Raw genomic sequence first — 26,182 nt, 5'->3', positions numbered from 1 at the left:
TATTTGATAATTAGTTTATTTATTGGCCTTGATCCAATTAATTGTCGAATTTCAGTCTTGACCATGCTGCCTGATGACATTTTAATACAGTTCTTTTTTTTTTTAAAAGAAAAATGCAGATTTCTGTGAAAAACTGTTATCCATATTTTTTTTCTGCAGTTAATGTCAGCTTAGACAAGGACCTTCTTTTTGTCTGGCTGGCACTTAAAAGCACTTAAAGATTCAATTTGTAATTTCTCAATTGTGTTCCCCAACACTGTGCTACAGTCACAAAGAAAACATGGTAAATTAACTGAAAGCATTCACTGTGCCCTTAGAGGAGCAACAAACACATACAGAGGACCCAAATCTTGAGCTTCAGATGACATCTATCGGGTCTGAATTAAATACCCTTCTTCACATGAGGAATTTGGCTTGCACAGTACAAGTGCTAAGTATTATTCTTCAGATGCTAAACACAGTAAATTACTAGCCCTTAGACTGTGATGGTAGCAGACATTTGCTAGAGTCTCAGCTGTTATAGGTAAGTCTGGAACTATAGTTAACAACCTCCTATAAATAATTGGTTTTGAGAATTGTTTTTCCAACTTATTTCAGACTAATCCAAAATGTTATTTGCTGAATAATAACACGTCTCTTTAAAGATCTAAAGTTTCCCTCATTGTCTGCTGAAGATATTGTTAAACCCAATGCTCTGGTTATGGCTGATGAGGGAGGCAATGAAATGCATTTTTTTTTTAAATCTCCACACTACATTGGTCCTTTAGGTCTATAAAATATCTTTACCTTTCACCTTAACCCTTTTGAAGCTTTGCCAGGGTTAATGGGGCATCTGGGGTTAACATTAGTAAGTGGAAGCAATAGGTCAAACTTTTTCACAACCAGGTCTGGGTTGGTACTTGTTGCTGATCAGAAAATTACCTCTTGGATACCTGACGCCAGTCAGCATGGCTGTGTCTCTCACTTGTCAGTTCCAGTTTCTTTAGCAACAATATGTCCATATTGTGGGGTGGTTACAGGATATTTAATTTATTTGTGCCCACAATTTTCTGTGTTTGGTTGCTTTACCGGTTTGATAAACAACTGATCACAAATATGAACATTCACAGTCTGATTGTTAGTTAAGGAGTGCTTAGTGATTTAACAAAAATTGGTCTCTGTTCCTTAGATAATTAATTAGAAATGTGATTTTTGACACTGGTAACTTGAAAGAAAAATTACATAGGTTAAAAATTCTGCATTTTATTGTATTGCATGTTATTCAAAACAAGTCTCTTGCTTTTTAAAACACTTAAAATTTCTTTATCTGCTCCTTAGTTTTATATGCTGTCATGTGTCAAGAACATTTTTCACTTTATAATCAAAACAAATTCTCACCCTATGTTAATCTTCTGATTCCTACTGAAGTCTTGCATGTCAATCAGTAATTATTATTATAGATGTGTAGTACATTCATTGTGTATGTTTTTCTGTAAACAAAAGTAACATTAGTTTTCCGGCCATTTTATTACCTACACCTTGCCTAGTAACAGGTTGGACCCCCTTTTCCCCTCAGAACTGCCATAATTCTTAGTGGCATATATACATCAAAGTGCTGTAATCATTCCTCAGGGATTTTGGTCCATATTAGCATGATAGCATAATACAGCTGCTGCAGATTTGTCGGCTGCTCATTCATGATGCAAATATCCTGTTCCGTCATATTCCAAAGAGTGCTTTTGGATTGAGACCTGGTGACTGGAAGCCATTTGAGTACACTGAACTCATTGTCATGTTCAAGAAACCAGTCTGAATTAATTTGAGCTTTATGGCTTGGTGCATTTTCCTGCTGGAAGTAACTGTCACAAGATGGAAACACTGCGTACACTACACATAAGGATAGACATGGTCTGCAACAATGCTCTCAGGTAGGCTGTGGCATTTAAATATGCTCAATTGGTACTAAGGAGCCCAACGTGTGCCAAGAAAATATCCCCCACACGGTTTTACCACCACCACGACCATGAAACATTGATACAAGGCAGGAAGGATTTGTGCTTTCATATTGTTGATGCCAAATTCTGACCCTACTATCCAAATGTTGCAGCAGAAATCAGGACTCATCAGACCAGTCAACATTTTGTCCAGTTTTGGTGAGCCAATGCAAATTGTAGCCTCATTTGCCTGTTGTGCATTGAGAGATGCTCTTCTGCATACCTTTGTTGTTTTGAGTGGTTATTTGAGTTACTGTTGCCTTTCTATCAGTTCAAACCAGTCCAGCCATTATCCTCTGGTATCAACAAAGCATTTTCACACAGAGAGCTGCCACTCTTTGGTATATTTTCCCTTTTTTGGACAATTGTCTGTAAATCCTAGAGACAGTTGTACATGAAAATCCCAGCAGTTTCTAAAATAATCAGACCAGCCCCCCTGGCACCAACAACCATGCCACATTCAAAGTCACTTAAATCACATTTTATCCCCAATCTGATACTCAGTTCGATCTTCAGCAGGTTGTCTTGGAAATGTCTACTTGCTTAAACACATCGAGTTGCTGCAGTGTGATTGACTGATTAGATATTTACATTAAAAAGCAGCTGAGCAGGTGTACCTAATTAAGTGGCTGGTGAGTGTGTATGAATAATGGATTATGTTGCCAACACCTAAATCTTCATAGATTCCATTTCTTTTAAATGTTTTTGCAGTATTACTAAAACTAAACATTTAATTTATGAAAAAGAAACATATTTAAAGTCACATTTTTCTTATTTGCTTTCTCTCTTTTTGCATATGTATTGGTGTGATGTGTCTGGGTGTGAGTGCGTATATAATTTAGACACGCACATATGTGGCGGTTACTTCTTTTTACTATTTATTAACTAATTTTCTTTAAAATTAACTTTGTTTTTCTGTGTCATACGTGATTTTTGGATCTTGGCAATAAACATTCACTTTGATGCTCTCTGTTTCCTTAGTACAATATTAGAGGAAGAGAAAGCACAGCAAGAGGAAAGGATTCGAATGGAAATGCGAAGACAAGTAACTGTCTCCTGGGACTCTGGAGGTTCTGATGAAGCACCACCAAAAGTAAGATTAGTTTCATATATGTAACCTTTTTTTATAATCATTAATTTTGAAATAAGTTGACTGTGCAATGTAGCATAAGACTCCTTTAAGCAATACCTGTGTTTCCTTTCAGAAACCAAATATTTAATTTTTTTGTGCTTTCTTAGAAGACACTTTGTTGAAAATCTATGATACTGAAATATAATAAAAGCTTTTGATGCCTCATCAGTAATGTTTAATAATGAGAATTTTGGTTCTATTAAGAAATGACATGCCCTTTAGTCAGCCGATGCACTTGGTTGCTCATCACTGTGCTGTTCTAAGAGTAGCTTTGTTATTATCTCATGATAAAGCTCCTGGAAACCAGAGTCGCATCCCCCAGTGCAATCTGAGGCATTCTATTTATTTAGTTAATTGGCTGTTAACTACTTATGTTGTTTTTTGTTATGGATTATAGAGGATCCTTAAATTCTTTTACTGCTTTTTTAATGGGGTAATTTTAGAAATATTTTGTTTTTCTCTTGTTTTTTCTTTATCTCTACTTTCAGTTTGTTTTTTCTCAGGTTTTTTTTTTATTTCAGTTTAGTATAATCTATAGTATAATCTTGTTTAGTCTTATGCTTTTAGTCACAACTTTATTCATCCATTTCAACAATTTCTTTCCAAATGTAATTGTTTTTAATTTTGTGCCTTGATAGGAAGGCATTTGGACATCTTTTGGTGTGAAGTAACAATGTATGTTTATATCAATGTTTGGGATGCTCCAATTAGGTTTTTTTTTCTTCTCTCCACTTCATACTGAACTCCAGCATAACCAGACACTTTCTCTTTGAGTTTTTGTAAAGCACTTTGAGCTACAATGTTTGTATGAAAATATGCTATTTTAAATAAATGCTTTTGCTGCTGTTGTCCTGTATTAAAGTGTGTTTTTATGATGAAATTATAGACTACAGGTGTTATCTGTTCATTTTTTGTTAACAAAATTAAATTCTGTAGGCTTATTGTTCAGTGACCATAAAAATACTAAAATTTCCTTAAATTACATACATTTAACTAATAAAATATGTACAAAAATATGTATCCATAATACATATGGCATAAAAGAAAATGTGCTTCTTATAATTACAAGCTGTCATATTGTTTATTTTTTTCTGTACTGTACCTATCTGAAACAAAGTAATTTAAAAAAAGGTACATTTTACCATTTCTCTAACAAAGAAAAGCAAACATATATAAATACACATACACAGAAAGACACACACTGTTATATATATATATATATATATCTCATACAATCAAGTAATAATTGATATTAGCAATAAAACACTACTTAAAAGGTTTTAATCACTTTTTATCTATTAATTGCACTAGACCTTTTTTGCTGTTAAAATATACATTTGCTATATAGTTGTGTTTTTCTTCAGTGAATCAGCTAGCCTTTCATAATTCTTGAGGGGTAATTATAAATATAGATAACCATTTTAATTATGTAGTACTTATTTCTTATCAAAATATGTGCTGTATGCCACACAGCAACAAGTAATAAATATGGATTACCATTTTCATTATGCAGTGCTTGTTTCTTACCAAAGCATATGCTGTATGACAAACAGCAACAAATAATAAACAGCCTATTAACATTTCATACATTAGTGGATTTTTAAAAGTTTTGTACTGTGTTTATTACACAGATGAGATGAACTTTTCCAATTGAAAATATAAGTTTCTACATTTAAAACACACTGTGTTCAAACTAAATCTGTGTCCATTTTAATTGAAGGAGAAAATAAATAAAGATCTGTCTATTTAAAATAAATAGGTCTGAATCTATTAAAGTAGCTTTTCTTGCCGTTTGTCTAATTGCATAGGATAACTCCTCCAGTTTCTTTTTCTCTGTTTACACTGCAGGATGTTTAAGCAAAAAAAAAAAAAGAAGCAGCATGCATGCTCAACTGCATGTAATGGAAAACTGCAACTAAATTACCTTAAAGCTTAGGAAAGAAGGGGCTGAAAGGATTGTTGTTTTTTTTTTTTTGGTCGTCAGCCAATTTACCAATTACCCATAGTCTTTTTTTTTTTTGTGAAAATCAACTGATTTAGATTGGCTGCCGATCGATCGGAGCATCTCTAATCAATATTTTCTCTCACCTCCAAATGTGTTTCTTCTTCCCTAAGGACCCACATTTTTGTTTAAAATCTTTGAAAATAGTGAAATGCACACTGAAGCAAAGACTATGTATACTTCCTAATATTTGGTGTGAATTTGGTATATGCTTCTAAGATGTTATTTATTGATGCTACCTGGAACTGTTAAATCATAGATGATTTTGAAGACATGGACCTTCCCAATATAATTTCTTTTCTTAGCAGCTTTAACCACAGATGGTATACTAGAAGGATAACCTATGCTGCACTTGGTGGGCTTTATATTGTGGACCTCGTATCCTCAAGTATGAGATTAATCGTTAAGTTGAAAGAATTCAGCAAAATTATACTTTGTTAATGTCATTGAGTATTCTGAAGACCTGACTTAGGTCGACCTGCAGTCTCCTCTTTTCAAGACTAAACAGGTTTGATCATCTGAGTTTGTCAGAGTACAGCATTTCTTTAAGGCCTGGGATGCACTTTGTTGCTCTCCTCTGCTGATCAAGTGCTGCTATTTTTTTCTTGTAGCTAGTCAACCACAGCTGCACACAGTATGCCAGAATAGTGCATTATGTAGTCTGAGCATAATGTCCCTTGAATTCATAAAAGCTTAATGTTTATACTGTATGTATAAATAAACAAATGCAAAGCTAACTGACTCATTCATCAATAAAAACACTATCCTATTTAGTTAAAAAGCTGAAATTTGGCGAGATGGTAACTGAAAATGTCAAAAAATCCTTGATGGATTTGATTGAAAATGTGTTGGGATTTTTTCTGTCTGTGTTTATCAATAGTATGCTAACTTGCGTGCTCAGCCCTGGGCAGAGAAGTATGCTTTATGCAAATGAAGGAATGCAGCAGATGTGATTGACAGGTCATGTGAATAGCACCTCTCACCAATAGGGTGAACGGGTAACTGAAGAGGGGACAGTGTCCTGGACAGGAAAAAAAATAGATGTGATCATAGTGTTTAAATGAAAAGTTAAAGTTGAGTGATGTTCAAGGAAGAAGTAAAGCTCCATGGTTAGCAAGCTCTGCTTTTTGCTGTTAACTACCATCTTTCTTAGATCTCTACCTTCTCTCACCTTTGTCTATTCCACAGCATTGTCCATGCCTCAGCAATCGGATTGAGAGTGACCTAAGGCATAGACATCAACAGTTGAATTTCTAATAAGGAATCCACAAAAGTAGTGTTACAACAATTAAATTTGCAGCTCCATGCACCACACTCTTTATGTATTACTTCCATATAGCACATAGGATAGCTGCACTTTGGCACTCCCATTACTATGTGCCAAGTGGTAAACATATTTTTAGGAGTGTGATCCCAGACAGTATCTTTTAAAAGTCTGAATATATTTCTTCTTGCATCAGCTTTCTGAACAATGATTGCATATAAGTAATGTTTTAAACTTGATCATCTGCCATTTTATAGGTATTTAAGTACCTAAATGAAGAGAGTTCTCCGTATTTTGGAAATATTTTATTTTCAACTGTTAAGCCACTTCATGCAAACATTTATATAACCATTTAAATTCAACTACATAACTGCTGCTTGCTTAGCTTTCGTGCACTCTTCTTACAGGACTAATTCAGCAAATTTTAGTTCTGCAACACAGATAACCGTTATTTATCTGTTTATGCTGTTAACACATGCGTACAGTTAAAGTTAAATCAGATGATAGTAGTCATCATGTTTTGTTTATCGAAAGACAAGGTTCCAATTAAAAACTGTACAACAAAGCTTTTAAAAAAAAATGATCAACAGTCAGAGTAAAAACTTGTCCCCTCTCGCGGTTCTTTCAATATGAGGTTGTATTCACTTTATATTTCACATGTCAGAAAAAAATCTAATTGGATCTGAAACAACTAGAACTTTAGGCAGCCATGACCAATTTGTGATTGAGCAGAACTATGGAAGCATGCTTGAACATAGTGACTCATCATATTAATGAGGAATATTCGCCAAAAACCAGATGCGTGCAATGCTTCTTCTTTAAATAGGTGCGTCTTTCATTACAAAGATTTCCCCAATAATGAGGATGCCGCTGCTCAGGGACCGAGTTTGGTAGCGGCATGTAACAGTGCATTTATTACTATTGAAATACTTCTTCAGCTTCTACAGTATATATTAATTAATATTGTTACTACCAGAATTATCAGGTTATGTTTACATTAGTAATCTTGCATTACTGTCATTTAAGACTTTGATATACTTTTCACTTACACATGCAACTTTGTTTTCTTCATGCAGCACAACCCCAATTTAACGTTCCCTTGTTGAACATTTTCCCACATTTTACATTTTTGAATGGTGAGTGGTGTTGATAGCTGGTTTTTCAAAAGGAACATTGATGTTGGTAAAAAGGAGGAATATTTCATACTTAAATTTTGTTATACAAATATTTGCATATTAGTAATTTATGGTATTAAAAACAGTGACATAAATGTTATTTTTTTATCTTTATTGTAACAAAAAAAGTATTAATCATTTTTTATTTCCTACCTTCTTTAGCATTTAACAATTTCATTAAGGTTCTCTGTGCAGTGATAGGCAGTAAACATCAGTGATTATTTGTCCTAATTGTGTGCCCCAATTAAAACATTTAGTTAATTGCATATACCATGTAAATATGCAGCCTGTAAATGTCAATGCTGTATGCAATAACTTCAAGTAAACCATGATTCTGTGTATACTTCTTTTGCTCTAAACCCTCTAAAATTTTTTTCTCATTATTTCTACTGATTACCTGTTTCGAATCCAAAGAATACAGCTTCATGTAAAACTTTTGTTTTACAGTGACCTACAACAAAAGCCAAGGTCAGTCACTAGAAAAACAAGAATTGATCTGCAGCAGGAATATTTTACTCACGGCCAATTTTATTTAGCATATTCCAGAGTTAGGAGCTCTAGCCCCTGGTTAAAAAATAAATAAATGAAAGAATAACAAATATCATATATAGAAATATACTCAATTACATTTTGCATTGTAATATATTCAATTAACTATAACCGTGGCCCATTGTCAGGAAATTTCCTGTGCAAAGCCAGGTAATACAGCTGAGTTTCTTTGTTCTCTCACATTGCTTTGGTTTTTCTGTCATTTTATTCTTACACCTCGGCTTGTGTCTACAATATGCTATTAATGCAGTTTACATTTCTCTGTGAAATTTTAAAAAAGCTAATGTTTTACTTTTGCTCATTTAACAACTGTGAATAGAGAAGTATTAACTATAAAACAGAAAATATATGTGTTGTTATAATGTCTAGTATACAGGTTATGTGGTGTTATAAATATAAATGATTGTTTAGTTGGATATTTGTTTTTAATGTGAGTGTCCAGAGGTCTTTATAGCATTTTTGCATTCATTGCTGCTCTTGCAATTTAATTTGTAGTTTTGACTATGATTATTATATTCATTCTTGCATTTTTGCATCTCACTTTGCTTATTAATGTGCTTTTCTATAATTTGTTTTGTCTGTTTGCTGCTGTTTGGTTTGGTTGTGAATGTGTGTCTGTCTGTCTCGTCTTGCAGCCTGCACGCCAGCCTTCGTTGCAATACAGCATTAGTATGGATTCATTCTTGGATTCAGTCTGTCTCTCTGAACTCTCAAACTCCAGTTCCCAGCCCTGTTTGTGCTTTCAAGAACCAAGTCAACATCATCTGCTCTCTTTTCCCCTGCTTCCTCAAACTGAAGAGCCCTGTGAAATTGGGTCTCTTGGAAAACTGGTCCCTGTGCGACCTAGACGGAGGCCATCATTATGCCCCTCTGGCCCAAGGACTGGGCCGCATCGCTCCCTTCCTCTTTGTTTTGACAGATTTAACCCAAACTTTCATCGACAATTGGTATCTGGAGGGAGGAGAAGAACCCAGGCAGGTGTTTTAAGTAATCCAAAAAAAAAATTAGTATTTAAAGCAAAAGAATGGCTTTTACCTAAAATTAATGAAAAATGTAGAAATTTAAGTGGTACTTGTACCATTTAAAATAAGAACTGAAACAATTAATGGACATTAGCCTGTTTATAAATGAGACTATTGATTTAGATGGAAATGTTTTTTAAGAATTACATTTCTGAAAAACAGTGGGGTTAATACAATCTCTGAGATTTATTTCAGATATTTAGCCGGAATAAACAAATAGTCAGTCTGGGAAAAATAAAGAGTCATTTTATTACCCAATAACTCAGTGTTTTAGACTCAATTGCGAGATTCAGATTCTATTAATGACTCTACCCTGTTTACACATCTTGATGAATGAAAAGCCATTAAGAAGCTGTAATGTTTCATAAAGTAATGGGTTCTATCCTGGTAGTTTAATCCCTTCTGCAAAGCTTTGTGTCTCTGTGTTGTATCTTGCATGTTATACATTTTTAATAGATTTTGTTTCCCACAAACATATTTTTTTGAATCTTGTTTGTATGTGCCTGTTGTCTGTTAGATTTTTGTGCCTTATAATTTTATAACTGTTTTAATGCTCGAAGAGTGTATTAGTATGCATGTTTTAAACTAAATTGATAACCATATGTTTTGAAAGCATGCAATACAAATACACATTTCTATGTTAACTAAGTATAAAACATTTTATGGCTGTTCACTTTTTTTGTCACATCCTGAAGAATTGCCTCAAGGTGTGAAGTTGCCATATAAGACAAACGCAAAATGTTAAATGTTTACCTATTTTTAATTCAATTCATAGTAACAAAGGGTGATAACTGGAAACAATACAATGAAATAGTCTCTTAACTGCCACAAACTCTACAGATAATCATAAGTCAATAAAACAACATTCTGAAACACTTTAAATCCAGTCAGAGATGTTAAAACATTTCGCCTGTGTTGGTAGTTCTGGGCAGAAAGCAGGAAGAAGACCAGGCCAGACTGCAAGTCTCATTATGGGTCAAAGTGGGAGTCATTTTCAAAAGTCATTGTATATACTGTATATGTGATCAAGAGGTTAATCTATCTTTAAGTTATGTTTTTCCTTAAAAGTCCTGATGGCTACATAGTTTTTAGTAAGACTCTTTCAGTTACAAGATAAAATCCCACCAGTTTATCAAGGATCTCATCCCCAGACTCCCATGACTAGAGCAGCTTCTTTTGCAAACAACCAAGCGATATCCTGTCTATATGCTTAAACTACCATTGCCCATTTCTGATTGGTGTAGCCAAAGTCCTTCTAGATGGATGTGCTGTTTGCCCATCATCAAAGAATGAGCCCAGACACTCTGCACAGGAACTTGATTTGTGCTTCTTGTACATGCAAGTTCATTTCTTAGGTCACTACTTAAAACCTATCATCATTTTTAACAATGAGAATGAAGACCCTTTTTTATTTTTATTTCCTAAATTATGAACTATACCACGAGTTCTTAGTCTTTTGTCTTGGTGAACCACTCCTAGGAATCTGAATGTTCTGAAGTACCACAGTTTAATTTCGGTCTTAAATTGTTAAATATTAAAATGTTATTAGATAAAACTAAAGGCAACATTCTTTTATCAACCCAAAAGTATTCTATTAGAAATGTATAACTAAAGTTTTGTGTATGTGTAAGTCTTTCAATTTTTCTTACCTACAGCAGCCTTTTCAATTAATTTTTAACCTTTTATGCATACACAAAATAAACATATATTCTGCTTATGTAAGGAGAAAATGGCTCAAGAGTAGTAATTATAACACTTCAAAGTTTTAAAAAATGCACTCAATTAAACAAAAAAATAGTTGATTTAGAGATTTCACTCAAACACATACATATATATTTTTTTAATAAATATACTGTATATATACACACAAACACACTGTCTCTGTATCACTCTGAAGTAATAGTTTGCAACTATGTACGTATAATTGTGTTCTATTCTAAACCTTAACTTTTTAAATTATTTTTTATGGCAGACCTTTTAATGTGTCACTTGATCCAGAGAAGCCTTACATCTTGTACAAGAATTAATGTTTTTGTTCTGCAACTCAAACACCTTCCCCTGCCTTGTGTTGCAGTTGCCCCACAGACATTTGGTGCATTTATATATTTGATTGACTGATTGATGCATTTTCCTTGCATTTGACACCTGGAATACATAAAGTACATAAGTACATTTCCATACCAGCTTCTTCTAATGCAGGATTTCGGGAATGGGGACAATACTTTAACTGGCAGAACTGGGCACAAGGCAGGAAGCAGCCCTGAATGTGGCCCTATAGCTAGTCACACACATCACACATGCACCTAAACCAGTTTTTCTCAGAGAGCATTTCACTTTTTATTGACTATATCACTATTCCATTATGTCACAAGTTTACATACACTTTGTTAGTATTGGTATCATTGCCTTTAAATTGTTTAACATGAGCCAAATGTTCTGTGTAGCCTTCCATAAACTTCTTACAACAAGTTGCTAGAATTTTGTCCTGTTCCTCCAGACAGAAATGGTGTAATGGGACATGTTCGTAGGCCTCCTTGCTCAAACACACTTTTTCAGTTCTACCCATAGGTTTTCAGTCGGACCGAGGACAGGGCTTTGTTATGGCCACTTCAATATCTTGACCTTGTTGTCCTTAAGCAATTTTGCCACCACTTTGGAGGTATGCTTGGGGTTCATTGTCCATCTGGAAGACCCATTTCGAACTGTGCTACAACTTCCTTGCTGATGTCTTGAGATGTTGCAGCACTATATCTACATAATTTTCCTTCATGTGCCATCTATTTTGTGAAGTGCACCAATCCCTCTTGCAACAAAACATCCCATCAACATGATGCTTCCACCCCACCATGCTTAACAGTTCTTATGGTGTTTTGTGGCTTGCAAGCCTCGCTCTTTTTCCTCCAAACATAACAATGGTCATTATGGCCAAATGGTTTGATCTTGGATTCATCAGACCAGAGGACATTTCTCCAGAAGGTAAGATCTTCGTCCCCATGTGCCACTGCAAAGTGCAGTCTGGCATTTTTATGACAGCTTTGGAGCTGTGGCTTCTTCCTTGCTGAGTAGCCTTTTAGATTATGTCAGCATAGGACTTTTACTGTGGAAAGTGATACATGTCTACTTGCTGTGCCAAAGTACGTTCTTCGCTAGAAGGATTGCATCTCCTTCCTGAGCGGTTTGATGGCTGTGTGGTCCCATGTTTATGCTTGCATATTATTGTTTGTACAGATGAACGTGGAACCTTCAGGTGTTTGGAAATTGTTCCCAAGGATGAATCAGATTTGTGGTGGTCTGCATTTTTTTTCTGAGGTCTTGGCTGATTTGTTTTGATTTTCCCATTATGTCAAGCAAAGAAGCAGTGTTTTTTGATGGTAGGCCTTAACATAAATCCATCCACATGTTCACTCCATTAAAGCTAATTGGCTGTCAGAAGCTAGTTGTCTAACTGTTTAAAGTGTTGACATAATTTTCTGTAATTTTCAAAGCTGTTTAAAGGCACGGTTAACAAAGCATATGTAAACTTGTGACCCACCGGAATTGTTATACAGTCAGTAAAAGGTGAAGTGCTCAGTCTATGAACATTGTTGAAAAAAATGACTTTTGCCCTGTACAAAGTAGAAGTTTTAAACAATATGCCAAATTTATAGTTTGTTAGTATAAAAGCTGTGGAGGGCTTATGAAGCAAGTTTTAAAGAATTCACCCTAAGTGTACAGTATGAGAACTTCTGACTCCCAACTGCAATACGCTTCCGTTAAATCTTAGCATGTCATATTACTGACAACATTAGCTCATATGTAGATGTAGAAACACTAACTACGCTTTTATATTGGAACGATGTGTTGTCTGATGTACAGTGTACAACCTGGCATCCCATCAAAGGTTGAATCCTGTCTTTTGCCCAGTGCAACTGGGATTGACATCAAATTCCATTGAGCTGGATTTGCCAATTAGAAAACGGACAGCTGTAACCATGTTCATAACAATCTTGAGTATAATTGAAAAGCTCAGATTCTTTTAATTAGGCAGTGTATGGCACTATATTAAGATGCAAATAATCCTGCAACATACTCAGCTCACTCATTTAATAGCCAGTTGGTCTCAACATTCACTCTCGAAGCATGTACATATTGTTTATTTTTATTTCATAACTATCTCAGTTATTGCATAAAAGAGGCAATAATAAAAGCCTTTTTTATTTTGCCTTGAAGCCGTAGTGAGACTTTTCCACTCATTTTAAGTTAAACCATGCAGGATTTTTAAACAATAGGTGCCTGCCACCCCACATTGACAATAAGGTCCTGTGCGGTAGTATCTCTGTCTCTCTCCCCCACTGTCACTGCCATTCCCTGCTTTTTCTGTGTTAACTTTTGTATCACCCAGTAAATCTTCATATGCAATCAATAGGTGGTATCAGAGGTTGAGTACCACTGTTCAGGAGCAAGCCACTCATTACATGGAGAACATCATGATTGTAGATTCAGAACTGGTAATTCTTAACCCAACTCTGTCATACTTTACACAGTATGATTACTGCTTTTTTAACACGATCCAGTATAGCACCTGCAGAGCTGCTGTTGGTACAATAAATGGCCAGCCTCATGTTTTTCTTTATTCCCACTTGTATATGTTTCTAAAGTACTTAAACCAATAACTCTTGGGCATGTTCTCTGCTATGAAAGGCCCAAGATCTCAGGTTTAGTAATTCTGATTTCTGGTCTTAGCTGTGTCATAGTCTGTTTTAGAGATGCTGATTTCTTGTCTTAGCTGTGTCACACTTGACACATGGATGAAGTATAAGCCAGAGGTCACAGTCAATTGTGGCTATAAAGAACAAAATTATTTGGAGAAAGAAAAAATGCAACTATCTGGTCTATAAACTGGATACTTTATTTGCCTTGGCAACAACTTGATATATTGCTCATAAAATTAAGAACAGAAGAGATAAAATGTGCCTTTGGTGGTGTTCTGTTCCTATATTATTCAAGTCTAATTTCATGCCAAATATACAGGTACAACTCTTTCGTTGTCTCTCAAAACATAACATGATCATCAGCCTTCACTAAGTCCACAAACACTGTTAAACTGAAATACCACTGTTTTGTAAGAAATGTAGACTCCGTTATTGTTTCTCCTGAATCTGTGATTTTTGATATTGGCCAGTATATCTGCACCAGTAACCCAGGTTATGTTTTCATAGATAGACTAAGGAAGTGTGGTCACTTGGTAAATGGTACAAGTCATTTTGTTCAAGCTTTTCGGTCAATTTCATGGAACTCCTCCAACATTTCATGCAATATTGACAAAACATATTAACCATCACATCACCACCAATTTTTCTGAAATTCCTTCTATAAAATTTTACTGTAATGGTGGTGCTCAACAAATCTAGTTGAAATTTATCCATAACAGGGGCACCAGCACCCACTTACTGTAACCAGGTCTGGGGATATTGCACACTGGTAAGTGCTTGGTAGCTGGGTGACCACCCCACCCCACCCCCAATTACCTGATAGGATCAACCTGGAAAGGAATGTGGAGGTTCTGTGGCTTGCTATGAAAAAATTGTGAATATTTGTTTTGTTAAATTATGAGAATAGTATGATGCAGCTTTTGCCTGCAGTGATTTTAGGTGGAGGAGAGCATCTTTAGGAGAGAGATTTGGACATTGTTGTAACAGTGTGTAAGACGGTGTCTATTGTAGGTTATTTTCAAAACAATTGTACTGGGTAAAAAAAAATGATATTAAGCTGATCAAGACTAAAGCTATAACCTGGATACATGATGTTAACAAGGCCTATGCCAAAAAAAAAATATAAAAATCTCCTCACCTTCACAATGTAAAAGCTAACACTGTAAAAGCATGCAAAAACAGCATGTTTTTCAACTTTCTGTTTTAATATGTTTTACTTTAAGTCATCTGTGTTATACTAACAGTGAGTTATAAAACAAAGCTGATCATTACTGTTTTCCTTATTTTACATTGTTCTCTTCTAATTCATAGCCAAGTAGACCAGGATACCCAAGTCCAAGATCAAGTGAAGGATTTTACCCAAGCCCTCAACATGTTCTACAGCACAATCATTACCAGGTAAAAAAAAAAAGTTGAGAGGAATTGCAAAATGTTAATTGATTAGGTAGTAAGGCAACAGAGCTGAACTAAGATTAGTAAGATTTAGTTTGAATTCCACTCTGCTTGTAGTTGAATAACAAATATGGCTAAATTTTGCATTAAAAGATTAGAATAACGTTTGTGTTTTTTTTTGTTTTTTTTTAAAGTACAGTAAATCCTAATTTCTGTGTAAGTTTAGTTGATTGCATTAGCCTTTCTTTGGCTTTAGTGCCATTTTTGTTTCTTGCTAAGTTGTTGTTTTAATGAACTATTCTACATAGCTATTCGGTACATCTGTGTGCTTACCAAAAGTACCAGCAGTGCTTCTGTTTTAATGCTTAGCCTGCTTTTCAGTTTCTTGGTTATTGAATATGTCTTCATCTTTACAAACACAAAATATTGATAAAGCTATTTTCCTCTGGGAGGAAATTAATGTTTTTGAGTTCCACAGTGTTCACAAGGAAGCTAAAATTTTATTAAAAGTACTAGGCATTTATTTTTAACCCAAATGAATATATCCTGGTCCTTGGAGAATATATTGAAATATTTCTTACCTAATTACCTTGATGTTAAATACCATTTTGCCAGATGTTCGTTGAACTGCAGCCTTTTTAGTTTCTCTTTAGCAGTTTTCTTTGACATCCTCTACACACAGTTTTTGTAAAAACAAAAGTTTAATAAAAATTAAGATTACCAGTGAGCTGAAATTATAGTAGATTGAAATAGACAGTGATGATTAAACTGTTTAAGGTAAAAGCTTTATATACTAACTTTTATTAATTTAAATATAGGTATCTGGATATACTGGCTCTCATGGTTTGTCTACAGTGTCTGCTGGAGTGTATCCTCCACAAGCTTCAGTGCTTGAAACACAAGATTCATGGAATCATCACAGACCTCAGGACCACTCAGTGTGGCCATCAAACATGGAGGTAAATATATATATATATATATATATATATATATATATATATATATATATATATGCTGCACATATAAATGCATTGATAACTTGATATCTGTACAAAAAGGGGAATAATAATTTCCTGATAGACCATAAAACTGTATACCGTTATGCATCACTTAACAGCCTTCAGGTTAATAGCTTCACATCTTAACAACAGAGCTTACATGGACCAAACCATAGACTGGATCATATAACATCCCATAGCAGTCATGTGAATGGCTGCATAGTGACCTACATATCATGTGGTTGACAGTATATAAATTAACGCAATAGGGTCTAGCTGCAGACCTCCAGAACTCTGCTCCATTATTGAGCCAATGGAATGATATACATCTTATGACATTTAGCATACTCTGCATTAAATCTCACTCATGTAATGTGACACTCCCAGTCATGTGTCTTTCTCCTCCCAATATCATTTCAAGGCATAACTTGTGCCTCACTCTCATAAAGCAAACTTTCACTATGGTTAAGTTTGTGGTTATAGGTGGGTTAACTTACTGAGGAATAATGATTATTAAATAGCTATGTCTTATAGTGGGTGTGTTATGTAGTAAGACAATCACAGACTGTCTCTTCTCAGAATTTTTTGCTGTTTAAATCATGCCTTATAATCCTATTAACCAGATTAACAAAGCAGTGAAACAGACCCATTTCAGATATAGAAAAGTTGCTTATGAACTGAGTAGAGCACTAAACAAAGAAATGAATCCCCCTCAGCACAAGGACAATAACAGCAAAGGCGTGGAGTCTATTTGAAATGTTAAAAGAAAATGCAGGACCAGAATATAATTTTTCAGTTTACTGCTGGGTCAGGATAGTTCAAGCCCTATAAGAAGCATTTACAACTGCACAATGTAAAAGTGAGAGGTGAAGCTGCCGGTGCAGGTGTAAAGACAGCTAAAGAATTTGTTGAAAACCTGAACAAACTTCACTAGTGAAGAACTATATTTCACTGATCTATGTGTGTCAGCTTAGTGACCAAAATCACTTTACAACCAACTGCCTGATCATAACCATATGTGTTAGTTAAGTGGTGTATACCTGCCCATTATTATTGTAAAAAGCTTCTTTAACCCCAGTCTTGTTGAATTTTATACTATGGTTTCATGTATTGCACCACAATGGAAAAAATGTTTTGTAGTAGATATAAATAGCTAAAATATATTTTATAACCCTCAGAGATTTTCAGTGCAAAAATCAAATATTGATACATTTAATCATAAGAAAACCATATTTAGATGAGACTGGTGAGGGAAACCTTGACATGTTCAAAGATCTAGAGAGGTGGATATACTGTAAGTAGTAACAAGGAGTTGTTTTTCCTTCAAAATTTTTCCATTAATTCTTGATATACAGTAGATTGAACATTTTTATGTGTGTTTAAATTATTTATATGTGCTGTTAAGCAAATCTGCATAAAACATGTGCATCAGTTTATCTAAAACATATGCATTCTAGCTTTCTGTTTTTAGACAGGAAGCAGCCAATTTCCTCAGCTAAAAAAATACTTTCTCAGAAAAAAGATTTAAAAAGTTTTTTTTTTCTTGCATACTCAATTAACCTTGTCAGCCATTTCTGCTGAAATGCAGAATCTTCAAAAAAATAGTTAACTTTGGCATCCCTGTAACCCATGCATTGACATACATTTGGGTAATAAAACTGGATGACAGATCATCTAGTACAAGAGTTTGCATTTGTGCTCCAGCATAAACAAAAGAATATTTTGTCTGAACTGGAGAAATATGTTAAGCTCCAGATCTGTTGAAGGTACATTTATCCTTTCCAAAGACTATCGAATGTCCCCCATAATATGCCTTTCCCTTCAGGTTGTGGTATCTATTTTGAAAGTGTACTTCAGAACAGAAGCTGTATAGCAATTGAGAATATACTTTAAGCGAATTAAATGAATGAATGGAAGAGTAAAATGTTTGCATGCCCGTGTTCATAATTCAAGGACCTGTCCATTTACAGCTTGGCCTTTTGAAAGAATGGTTTATCTGCTTCATCTTGAATGATGTTGAAATGTAGCCACCTTCTAAATAAAAAGCATTTTAGTAGACACAGACCACTTAAAAATTTCCCATGCAGTTTATCTATGAAATAAATCAGTATTTATTAAACATTTTGTTTGCAGATCTAAATTGAAAGCACAAGTAAATCATCATCATGGTAGCCACTAGTGAGAATTTTGATTGGAAACCATATGACCATGTAAAACCTCAGTATGTATTGCACTTGAAATACAACATAATACGGTGCATTCTGCTGGAATTTTTTTTGCATTTTATTGTTCTACAGTATTAAATCGTGATTGATTTAGTTTGGCTTTTTTGACACTGAATTACAAATTAAAACAAAATTTATCACATATGTATTCACCCACTTTAATATGACACAACCAAGTCATCACTGTTGCAGCCAATTGGTTTTAGAAACAACCTAATTAGTTAAACGGAGATCACCTGTTTGTAGTCGAGGGGTTTCAGTTGATTGTGGTAGAAATGCACATGTATGTGGAAGGTTCATTTGCTGGCGATTCCATGTCATGGCGAAACCTACACAATGAAGACAAAAGAACACTCCAAGCTATGTTATATGAAGGTGATGGAGACAAGAAAATGTCTTGAGTCACTGAATATCTCTTAGAATCCAGTTAAATTAATCATTAAGAAATAGAAAGAGTATGGCACAACTGTAAGTCAGCCTAGAGTAGGCTATCCATAAAAACTTAGTGATTGTTCAACACGCTAATCTAGTGAGGGAGGACCCCCAAGAGACCTATGATAACCTCAGAAGAAGTCACAAGTTACAATGGCTGAGATTGGAGAGACTGTGCATTCAACTGATACATTAGTACTTCACCAGTTGTAGCTTTATGGGAGAGCGGCTTTCTCTTAGCCACTCTCCCATAAATCTAATGTCCTACAGTGGGAAAGTCTAGCTTCAGATCTCAATCCAATTTCTCATTTGTGGCTGAACCTGAAAAAGGTTCTTTACTCATGATTGTCATACAACCTTGCAGAGCTTGAATGATTTTGCAGAGCAGAACTGGGGAAAATTATATACACCTGTTTTTAACGGTCACAACAAGATTTATAAAAACTGAACTTGGTGTTTCGCTGCGCACATTTTCACAGCAGCATCACACCATGTGTACACACATTTCTGCTGAGTTTTATAAATGGGTGGCCCCCAGCGTCAAATTAGGGCTACTCTTTCTGTATGGCTGCCATTTCTTTTTTAGATCCGCATCCATGTTGTGGACTTTATCAAATACACCGAAATCAATTGCATATTGTTTTCAAATTTAAGGCACTTGATTGTAATCACTCTGAAACAATATAATGGTGCACGGAGTGGCCAAACTATTCCCAACTACAATGGGTGCTTTAACGTTGTTAGAAGACGTCACAGATGGAAGAATTAGAAGAGAGCATAGATTTAGAGATCATATGGGTTTCTTGTTCCATGTTAATGACTGGCTTCTAAGTCAGTGTAGATTTCCAAAAGCTATCCTCTTGAAACTGTGCTGAACTGGAGCCAGCTTTACAAAGGCACACTTTAAAGATTTTAAAGATGCTGTACCTGTTCCTTTGGAAGTTCTGTCCACCCTCTGGTTTTTAGCCACAGGAGCTTTTCAATGTGAACTGCATGACCAGTCGAGTAATTTCTCAATCATCACTGAGTCACGTCATGCCAGCTGTATTAAATGGTGTTATCTATGTGCTTGTCATCCAGATATATAAAATTTCCTACACTGTAGTTGAATAGACAAACATTAAACTGTAATTCACAACAACTTTTGGTTTTCCAAATGTATTCACAGCAGTCAAATGCATGTACATTGCTGTAAAGGCATCTTCAGAGAATGAATTTACTTATGTGACTAGAAAGCATTTCAACTCTATAATGTGAAAATTATCCGTGTTGTGAAAATGCCTCTCATCAATATTGTGGCAAGATGGCCTGGCTCAACTCATGATTCATTCATTCTGAGAAATAGTAGTGGTGGGAAAAAACTTGAAAATTGTGTTGCATGTGATGGCTGGCTTCTCGGTAATGTAAAATATTTAATATTACCCCTTTGGTGAAAATTTGTTATCTGTGTGATGAAGCCATATAACACAATTACTTATGTGATGAAGATGTGGCTTCTCATCCTGCTCGCCCACACACAGACTGAGAGAAGTTAAAATTCCCGTAATATGTGTCCAGCCAATAATTGTAGAAGCTCACTGTCGAAAACAATGTGAGCCCTGGAATTCTGTTACCTCCTCCATTTGTGTTGACACACTTAGATGGTGGGCTGCGACTCACCTTTTCACACCGACTTTGATATCTGACGACTACTTTTATATTTTATGCACTGTGTGACTTTCTGAGCTTGAACTTTTGAGTGCCACCACCACGCTTTCCCACTCCATCAGTTTCGTTTTTTGTTGCTTATTCCACTGCTTAAGTCACCAATTAGTAAGTTTTTCCTTCACTTCACTGAGCAGGACTTTCGTTTAGCATTTGCTGAAAGTCTTCATTTTTTACCATTGCCTTTTAACAAAACACTGAATGGAAGGGGCTATTTGTGATTTGTATTGATTTGCATATTCAAATAGAAAAAATTCTGGGAGGAGTCAGGGTGGGGCTGTAGGCATGTGCATTAACGTTCACGTTCATTGGAATTTATACAGGGAAGGTGAGTAGAACTTTGCTTACGCACAGTGTTATGCATCTGAATTTTTTATGTGTGCACACATTTCTAGTTTTGTCCATATGCCATATTTTAGTGTGAATTCTACACAAGGCATTATACATGAGGGCCCTGAAGTGCAAAGATGATAGAGACCTGTGCACACAGACTCAAGGCTGTCATGGCTACCAAAAGTGCATCTGCTAAGTACTAAGTTGAAGAGGATAAATACTTAATATATAATTGTAATAATTTCAAGATTACTTGGCAGAGATTTGTTTTCACTTTAGCATTAGATTATTTACCTCTTAGTGTTATAAAAGACAAATTAAATCAACTGATTCACTATTGTATAATACAATATGAAAAACAAGCTTTTTTTATACCTTTTAAAGGCACTGTATATACTTTAGTATAGTAGGAGTATATGAAATGACAGCTAAAGTAATACTGCACACCTTAAATACCAACAAAAAATTACTTTAATTTTAAGAAGCATTCAAAATCTCTTATGTAATTAATAGCAGGATTCTGGGCCTTTGGATCTCCGAGGATTGGGGCAGGGACTTCCTACTCATTTAATGGAAGAACGACTGCTTATTCAACAGCAACAAATGGAGGAAGACCAACGCTGGCTTGAGCAGGAGGAACGGTTTTTGGTAGTGTATCATTGTTTGTATGTTTTTGTGTGGAAAATTAAATATTACAAATACAGAAACTGGGAAGCAGTTTTTGTTTTTTATTAATAAACAACACAGTCATATTGTTGACGTAAAGTGAACTGTTGCACCTAATAATGTAATGTTTCTTCTGTATTCATACAGATTATTTTATTAGCCTAAACAATCTTAAACAGCCTCCACAAAGCAGTAAACAACTAACCTGTAGACAGTTAAATAGAGATGGCATGCTGAAAACAAATAAAACATTTGTTAATAAAATTAAACAATAATTGACTGATATTTGTAATTTCATTTAAGAAACTATGAATTAATTATAATTATATTTATGTAAATATGAAAGCAATTTTATAATTTGTCTTTGAGGTAGTGTTTAGAGATTTAGTGTTTTGAAATTATTAAACAAGCTCCAGTGTCTGTCAGATACCAGGAACAGATCATTCTTAGTGCATTGTTTTAATCACAGTAGTAATTAATTTAGAAACAGTTTGTATTATTGAATTATATTTTAAGTAGTTATCTCCAACTTTGAAACAGAGTTTGTATTCAAAGAGTTTATTAGGTTGATTTTTTTACTATTATTTATTGCAGCCACTTTTTTGCTTGCTTATGTTTACATTGATGCACATTTGTGTATTCTTTGTTTTATTGAAATATATACCTCAGTGCTCATCCAGGGAAATTGGATGAAAGTTTTGGCAGGAATGAATTGTAGTAATAATGTCATGCTTTGTCACTGCATTAAAGATAAAAGTATATAGACATTTCAAAGTAACTGAGATATAAATCTGAGGCAAATTATATTTTGCATGTTACTAAAACACTTCAAGTACCACTGAATCAATTCTAGATATATATCAAATATCAATATCAATTATAGATTTTAAAACTTAAAGAAACCATACCTCTTTTCGGTCATGCTTTACTATGTAGCCCAGCCTGAAAGAATTTTTTTTGCCCGTTTTGTTCTTTAATGATTTTCTTTTTGCCAGAAGCCAGAACCCCGCAACTCCAGAGGAAGTATTGACCGAGAGGATGGAGGTATCCAAGGGCCAGTAAGTTTCCTATTTGTTGGATAGATAATTAGTAATTATTTTTGCTAAAGTTTATTTTCCTATTTCTAGCTTTATATGTTATTAAACAAACAAAATAAAATACTCCATGTCAAACACCAGCAATTGTATTGAATAATTGCAGATGTACAAATTAGCCATCTCATTTTAATTCTTGCTTGTTTTGAATGCTGTAATTCATTTCAGTACAACTTTTTATAAACTTTACTTCCACTGATGAGCTCAGTACAGAGAAAAAGATAAGGCATCTAGCTGCCCAACAGAAATCACTCTTCAATGGGTCAGGACTTCATTGACATCTACTCAAACTGCACAGCAAGCAGCATTGCTTAGAGTTCTGAATATTTTTTGTGCACAAATAAATGTGTAGCATTTCAAGACAAGTGCATTAGTTTTGTGGACGTACACCATCTTTTCTCTGAACAAAATCGGTTGTTTTTTATTGTATCACATATGGCCTTTGCTGTACCCTTTTTGTCTCCCCTACTAGTTTCTGCAGAAGGGAGAACACATGTACATTCAGTGCACAATCTATTTCCTCAATGGTTATATGATGATGTGCTAACACTGTGCCATTTACACCTATGAATATTTATTGTAAAATGTCGTTTCAGATGAAATTTGGAAATTAGTGGGGATTCAGGGTGCTAACTTATTTTGATCCACAGAATATTTAACTTAAAATGTAGAAACTGGTTCTTAAGAAATCAGAAATCACAGGTGTACTAGTGTTACACACCCCAGATGTAGAATTTTTGTAAATCATTGTGTGTTCACTGTTTAATACTAAACATTAAATCTTTCTTTTAACTGATTTTGCCAAAAAACATAACATTTTTACGGTATATTTTAGATTTTTCAATTTGTTACTTGTTTGCAGTATTAATATACTGCATGTTTACCTTAATGCTGTATGTATTTAAGAGCAAAAAGAAAACAACTAATACTGTTTTATAATTTCTCTTTTCTTTTGCAGACAGGAAATCATCATATATATCAGCCTGTAGGCAAACCAGGTAACTTCTGTGTAGTAAGCAGATAATCACTTGATAATTCTATTGTACCAGTACTGACAACTCATACATAGTAAACCTTATAGGTATACCGACAAAATATGCATATTTGTTATACCTACTGTAAATTTGTATTATGCAGTATGCACTAAAATATGTATTCCTTTAGAGTCAGGGTCGCCAACCTTTTTCATTCAAATGCTACTTTGAAAAAAATGAAAGTGTTTGTGTGTTACCTACAGTTGTGCTTGAAAATTTGTGAACCCTTTAGAATTTTCTATATTTCTGCATAAATATGACCTAAAACATCATTAGATTTTCATTCAAGTCCTAAAAGTAGGTAAAGAGAAACCAGTTAAACAAATGAGACAAAAATATTATACTTGGTCATTTATTTATTAAGGAAAATGATCGAATATTACATATTATTAGCAATCCGGTAATCAAATAGCAAATAAAGAATGTAATGAAAACAAATGAAATAAGAAAGCAATGATTCCACCCCTGTTCCCCTTACGGCGATTACACATTAAATACAACAAAGCACAAACGAAACACACACAGCAAAAATGAAAAATGGCAATGGATGAAAATAGATAGTCCAGAGATCCACACGTTGAATGGGAATGTTCAGACAATCCTATCGGTAGTTCCTGCAATGGTGAAGACGGGTTCAGAAGCGCTCCTTTCTTTGCAGGATGGCCATGAATCCACTTACAGTCCTCATGTACACAGGCAGACAATACAGACGCACGAAATAATCCAGGACAAAATGAATAAGTGCAGGTAACCCAACAGAAGGCAGACAGACAACAAACTTGAAACACAAATTCCAAAAACTTTTTTTTTTTTTTTTGCTTTTGGTCACCGGCCCCCTTTTTAAAAGCTGTGCTGACATCCTTTCATCTCAACAGCCCCAGCACCCTCAGTATAAGACCAATCCGAGCCACTGCAGGGAGTTGCAGTTTCAAATTCTATTGGCTACTTTCACCATTCCAAGTTGCGGTTTTCTGTACAGCTGCTTCTTGTTCTCTCTACAGTACAGTATTGCCACGAAAAAAGCCATACAAAATTGCAGAGGATATTTGCGGTTTCCACTAACAATTATTAATTAGGTTCTAAGAAAAAATCTGCAAATGACTGAGGCCGCAAGCTCTGAACTGCGACTTCGCGGGGGTCTACTGTATTTTTATGGTCACTGAATAAAGTTTCTGCCATTACAATCATTGCCTCTTTTATTATGCTGCCATCAGTGAATGGCTTCTTGTGCTTTGTTAAAATGTGGGTTAGTTTAAATGAAGCCTCTGTTGCTGTTAGGAACTTTTTTGATGCTTTTCATGAATAACGTTTGCTGACATTTTAGCACCGTTTTCAGCTGCTTCACTTTCTCGGTTCTTTGTCTGCGACCTGATGGAAAGTGCTGAGAAAATTTGCTGTGGACTTTTTTCAAGTGTGTTCAACGCTGCATTTTCAATTCTGTGAAATGATTGCACGAATGAAAATATTTTTTTTACATTTTACTATTTTTTTTTTTTATTCCATTACGACACTGTTGGTCTAATTTGAAATTTTTCTCTTGTGTTGTCAGGATACGTTACTGTACCTACACATGACTGACAAATTTGACAGTCTATTTGTTGATTGACAGATGATTTCCCAGAAGTCATAATGTGCTGGAAAGGGGGAGGGATGTCTCTATGTTTGATTGGATTAACAAGGGGTTTTGAGCCCACTGCTTTTCAGATTTTCTTTTACTGCTTTTTGGAACCTTTAGACGTGTGCCTCAGAAAGGCTCAAGGTGCGACTAGTCGCATGCGAGCGACATGTTGGAGGCCCCCGCTTTAGAGAATAATAAGATTATAATTGAAAAATTCAAATCAGAATTTTTCTGAAATAGTTCTCTATTGAATTCATTTGATGCACTTTCTTACTCTGACAACATGCATTCATTGAGAAATTCTCAGTGCAGCTGAATAATTTCACTAAATTTGTCATCTTGAACATTTTCAAAAACGGGTTTATGGCTGATAGGTAATGCGTCAAGCATGCTGTCTATGGCAGAATTTTAACCGAAAGCAAATATTTTTATTTTCTTCTGAGAAGTATGAAAGTTATATTAGCTTGTTAAGACTCCATTCTACATTCAGATATATACACCTATATACAGTTGTGAATTGAGGATATTTTTATAGGCATCTTATCTAATTAAATAGGAAAGGAAGCAGGAAAAAATGATTTCCTCAGTTTTATTAATTTAACATACAACATTAATAAAAAAGTTAAGAACTGACACTTGGCTTATTTGTTTAGAAAATCAAAAAACATCCTAGACAAAATCTTTGGCCTCATCCAATAATTGTAATGATTTTGATTAGAAGTACTTGATCAGCAATTCTTCTGTAAATATTCTCATGTGCATTCAGCTGCAAGTTTTAATGCATCCATTCTCATTTAGTACATGGATTTCTAAAGTGACTTAGCAGTTTGGGTTCTTCTCCAACATTTCTGTGTGAAAGTGCTAAGAAAAAAGAATTA

At 34.7% G+C, this 26,182-nt stretch overlaps 1 protein-coding gene across 12 annotated transcripts in view; it reads left to right on the top strand.

Moving 5' to 3' along the window:
- LOC120515784 (focal adhesion kinase 1) overlaps positions 1 to 26,182 on the top strand; it is a 191,645-nt gene that overhangs the window by 145,701 nt on the left and 19,762 nt on the right. For all 12 annotated transcript variants that reach the window (XM_039737084.1, XM_039737087.1, XM_039737094.1 and 9 more), the window contains 6 exons: positions 2,955 to 3,066; positions 15,120 to 15,206; positions 16,019 to 16,159; positions 21,406 to 21,540; positions 22,554 to 22,616; positions 23,611 to 23,650. In XM_039737084.1, the coding sequence (XP_039593018.1) occupies positions 2,955 to 3,066; positions 15,120 to 15,206; positions 16,019 to 16,159; positions 21,406 to 21,540; positions 22,554 to 22,616; positions 23,611 to 23,650 (578 nt within the window). The remainder of the gene's footprint in view (positions 1 to 2,954; positions 3,067 to 15,119; positions 15,207 to 16,018; positions 16,160 to 21,405; positions 21,541 to 22,553; positions 22,617 to 23,610; positions 23,651 to 26,182) is intronic.

The sequence above is a fragment of the Polypterus senegalus genome, chromosome 15, assembly GCF_016835505.1.
Source record: "Polypterus senegalus isolate Bchr_013 chromosome 15, ASM1683550v1, whole genome shotgun sequence".
NCBI classification, from domain to species: domain Eukaryota; kingdom Metazoa; phylum Chordata; class Cladistia; order Polypteriformes; family Polypteridae; genus Polypterus; species Polypterus senegalus.
This window is presented reverse-complemented; position numbering and strand designations above follow the sequence as displayed.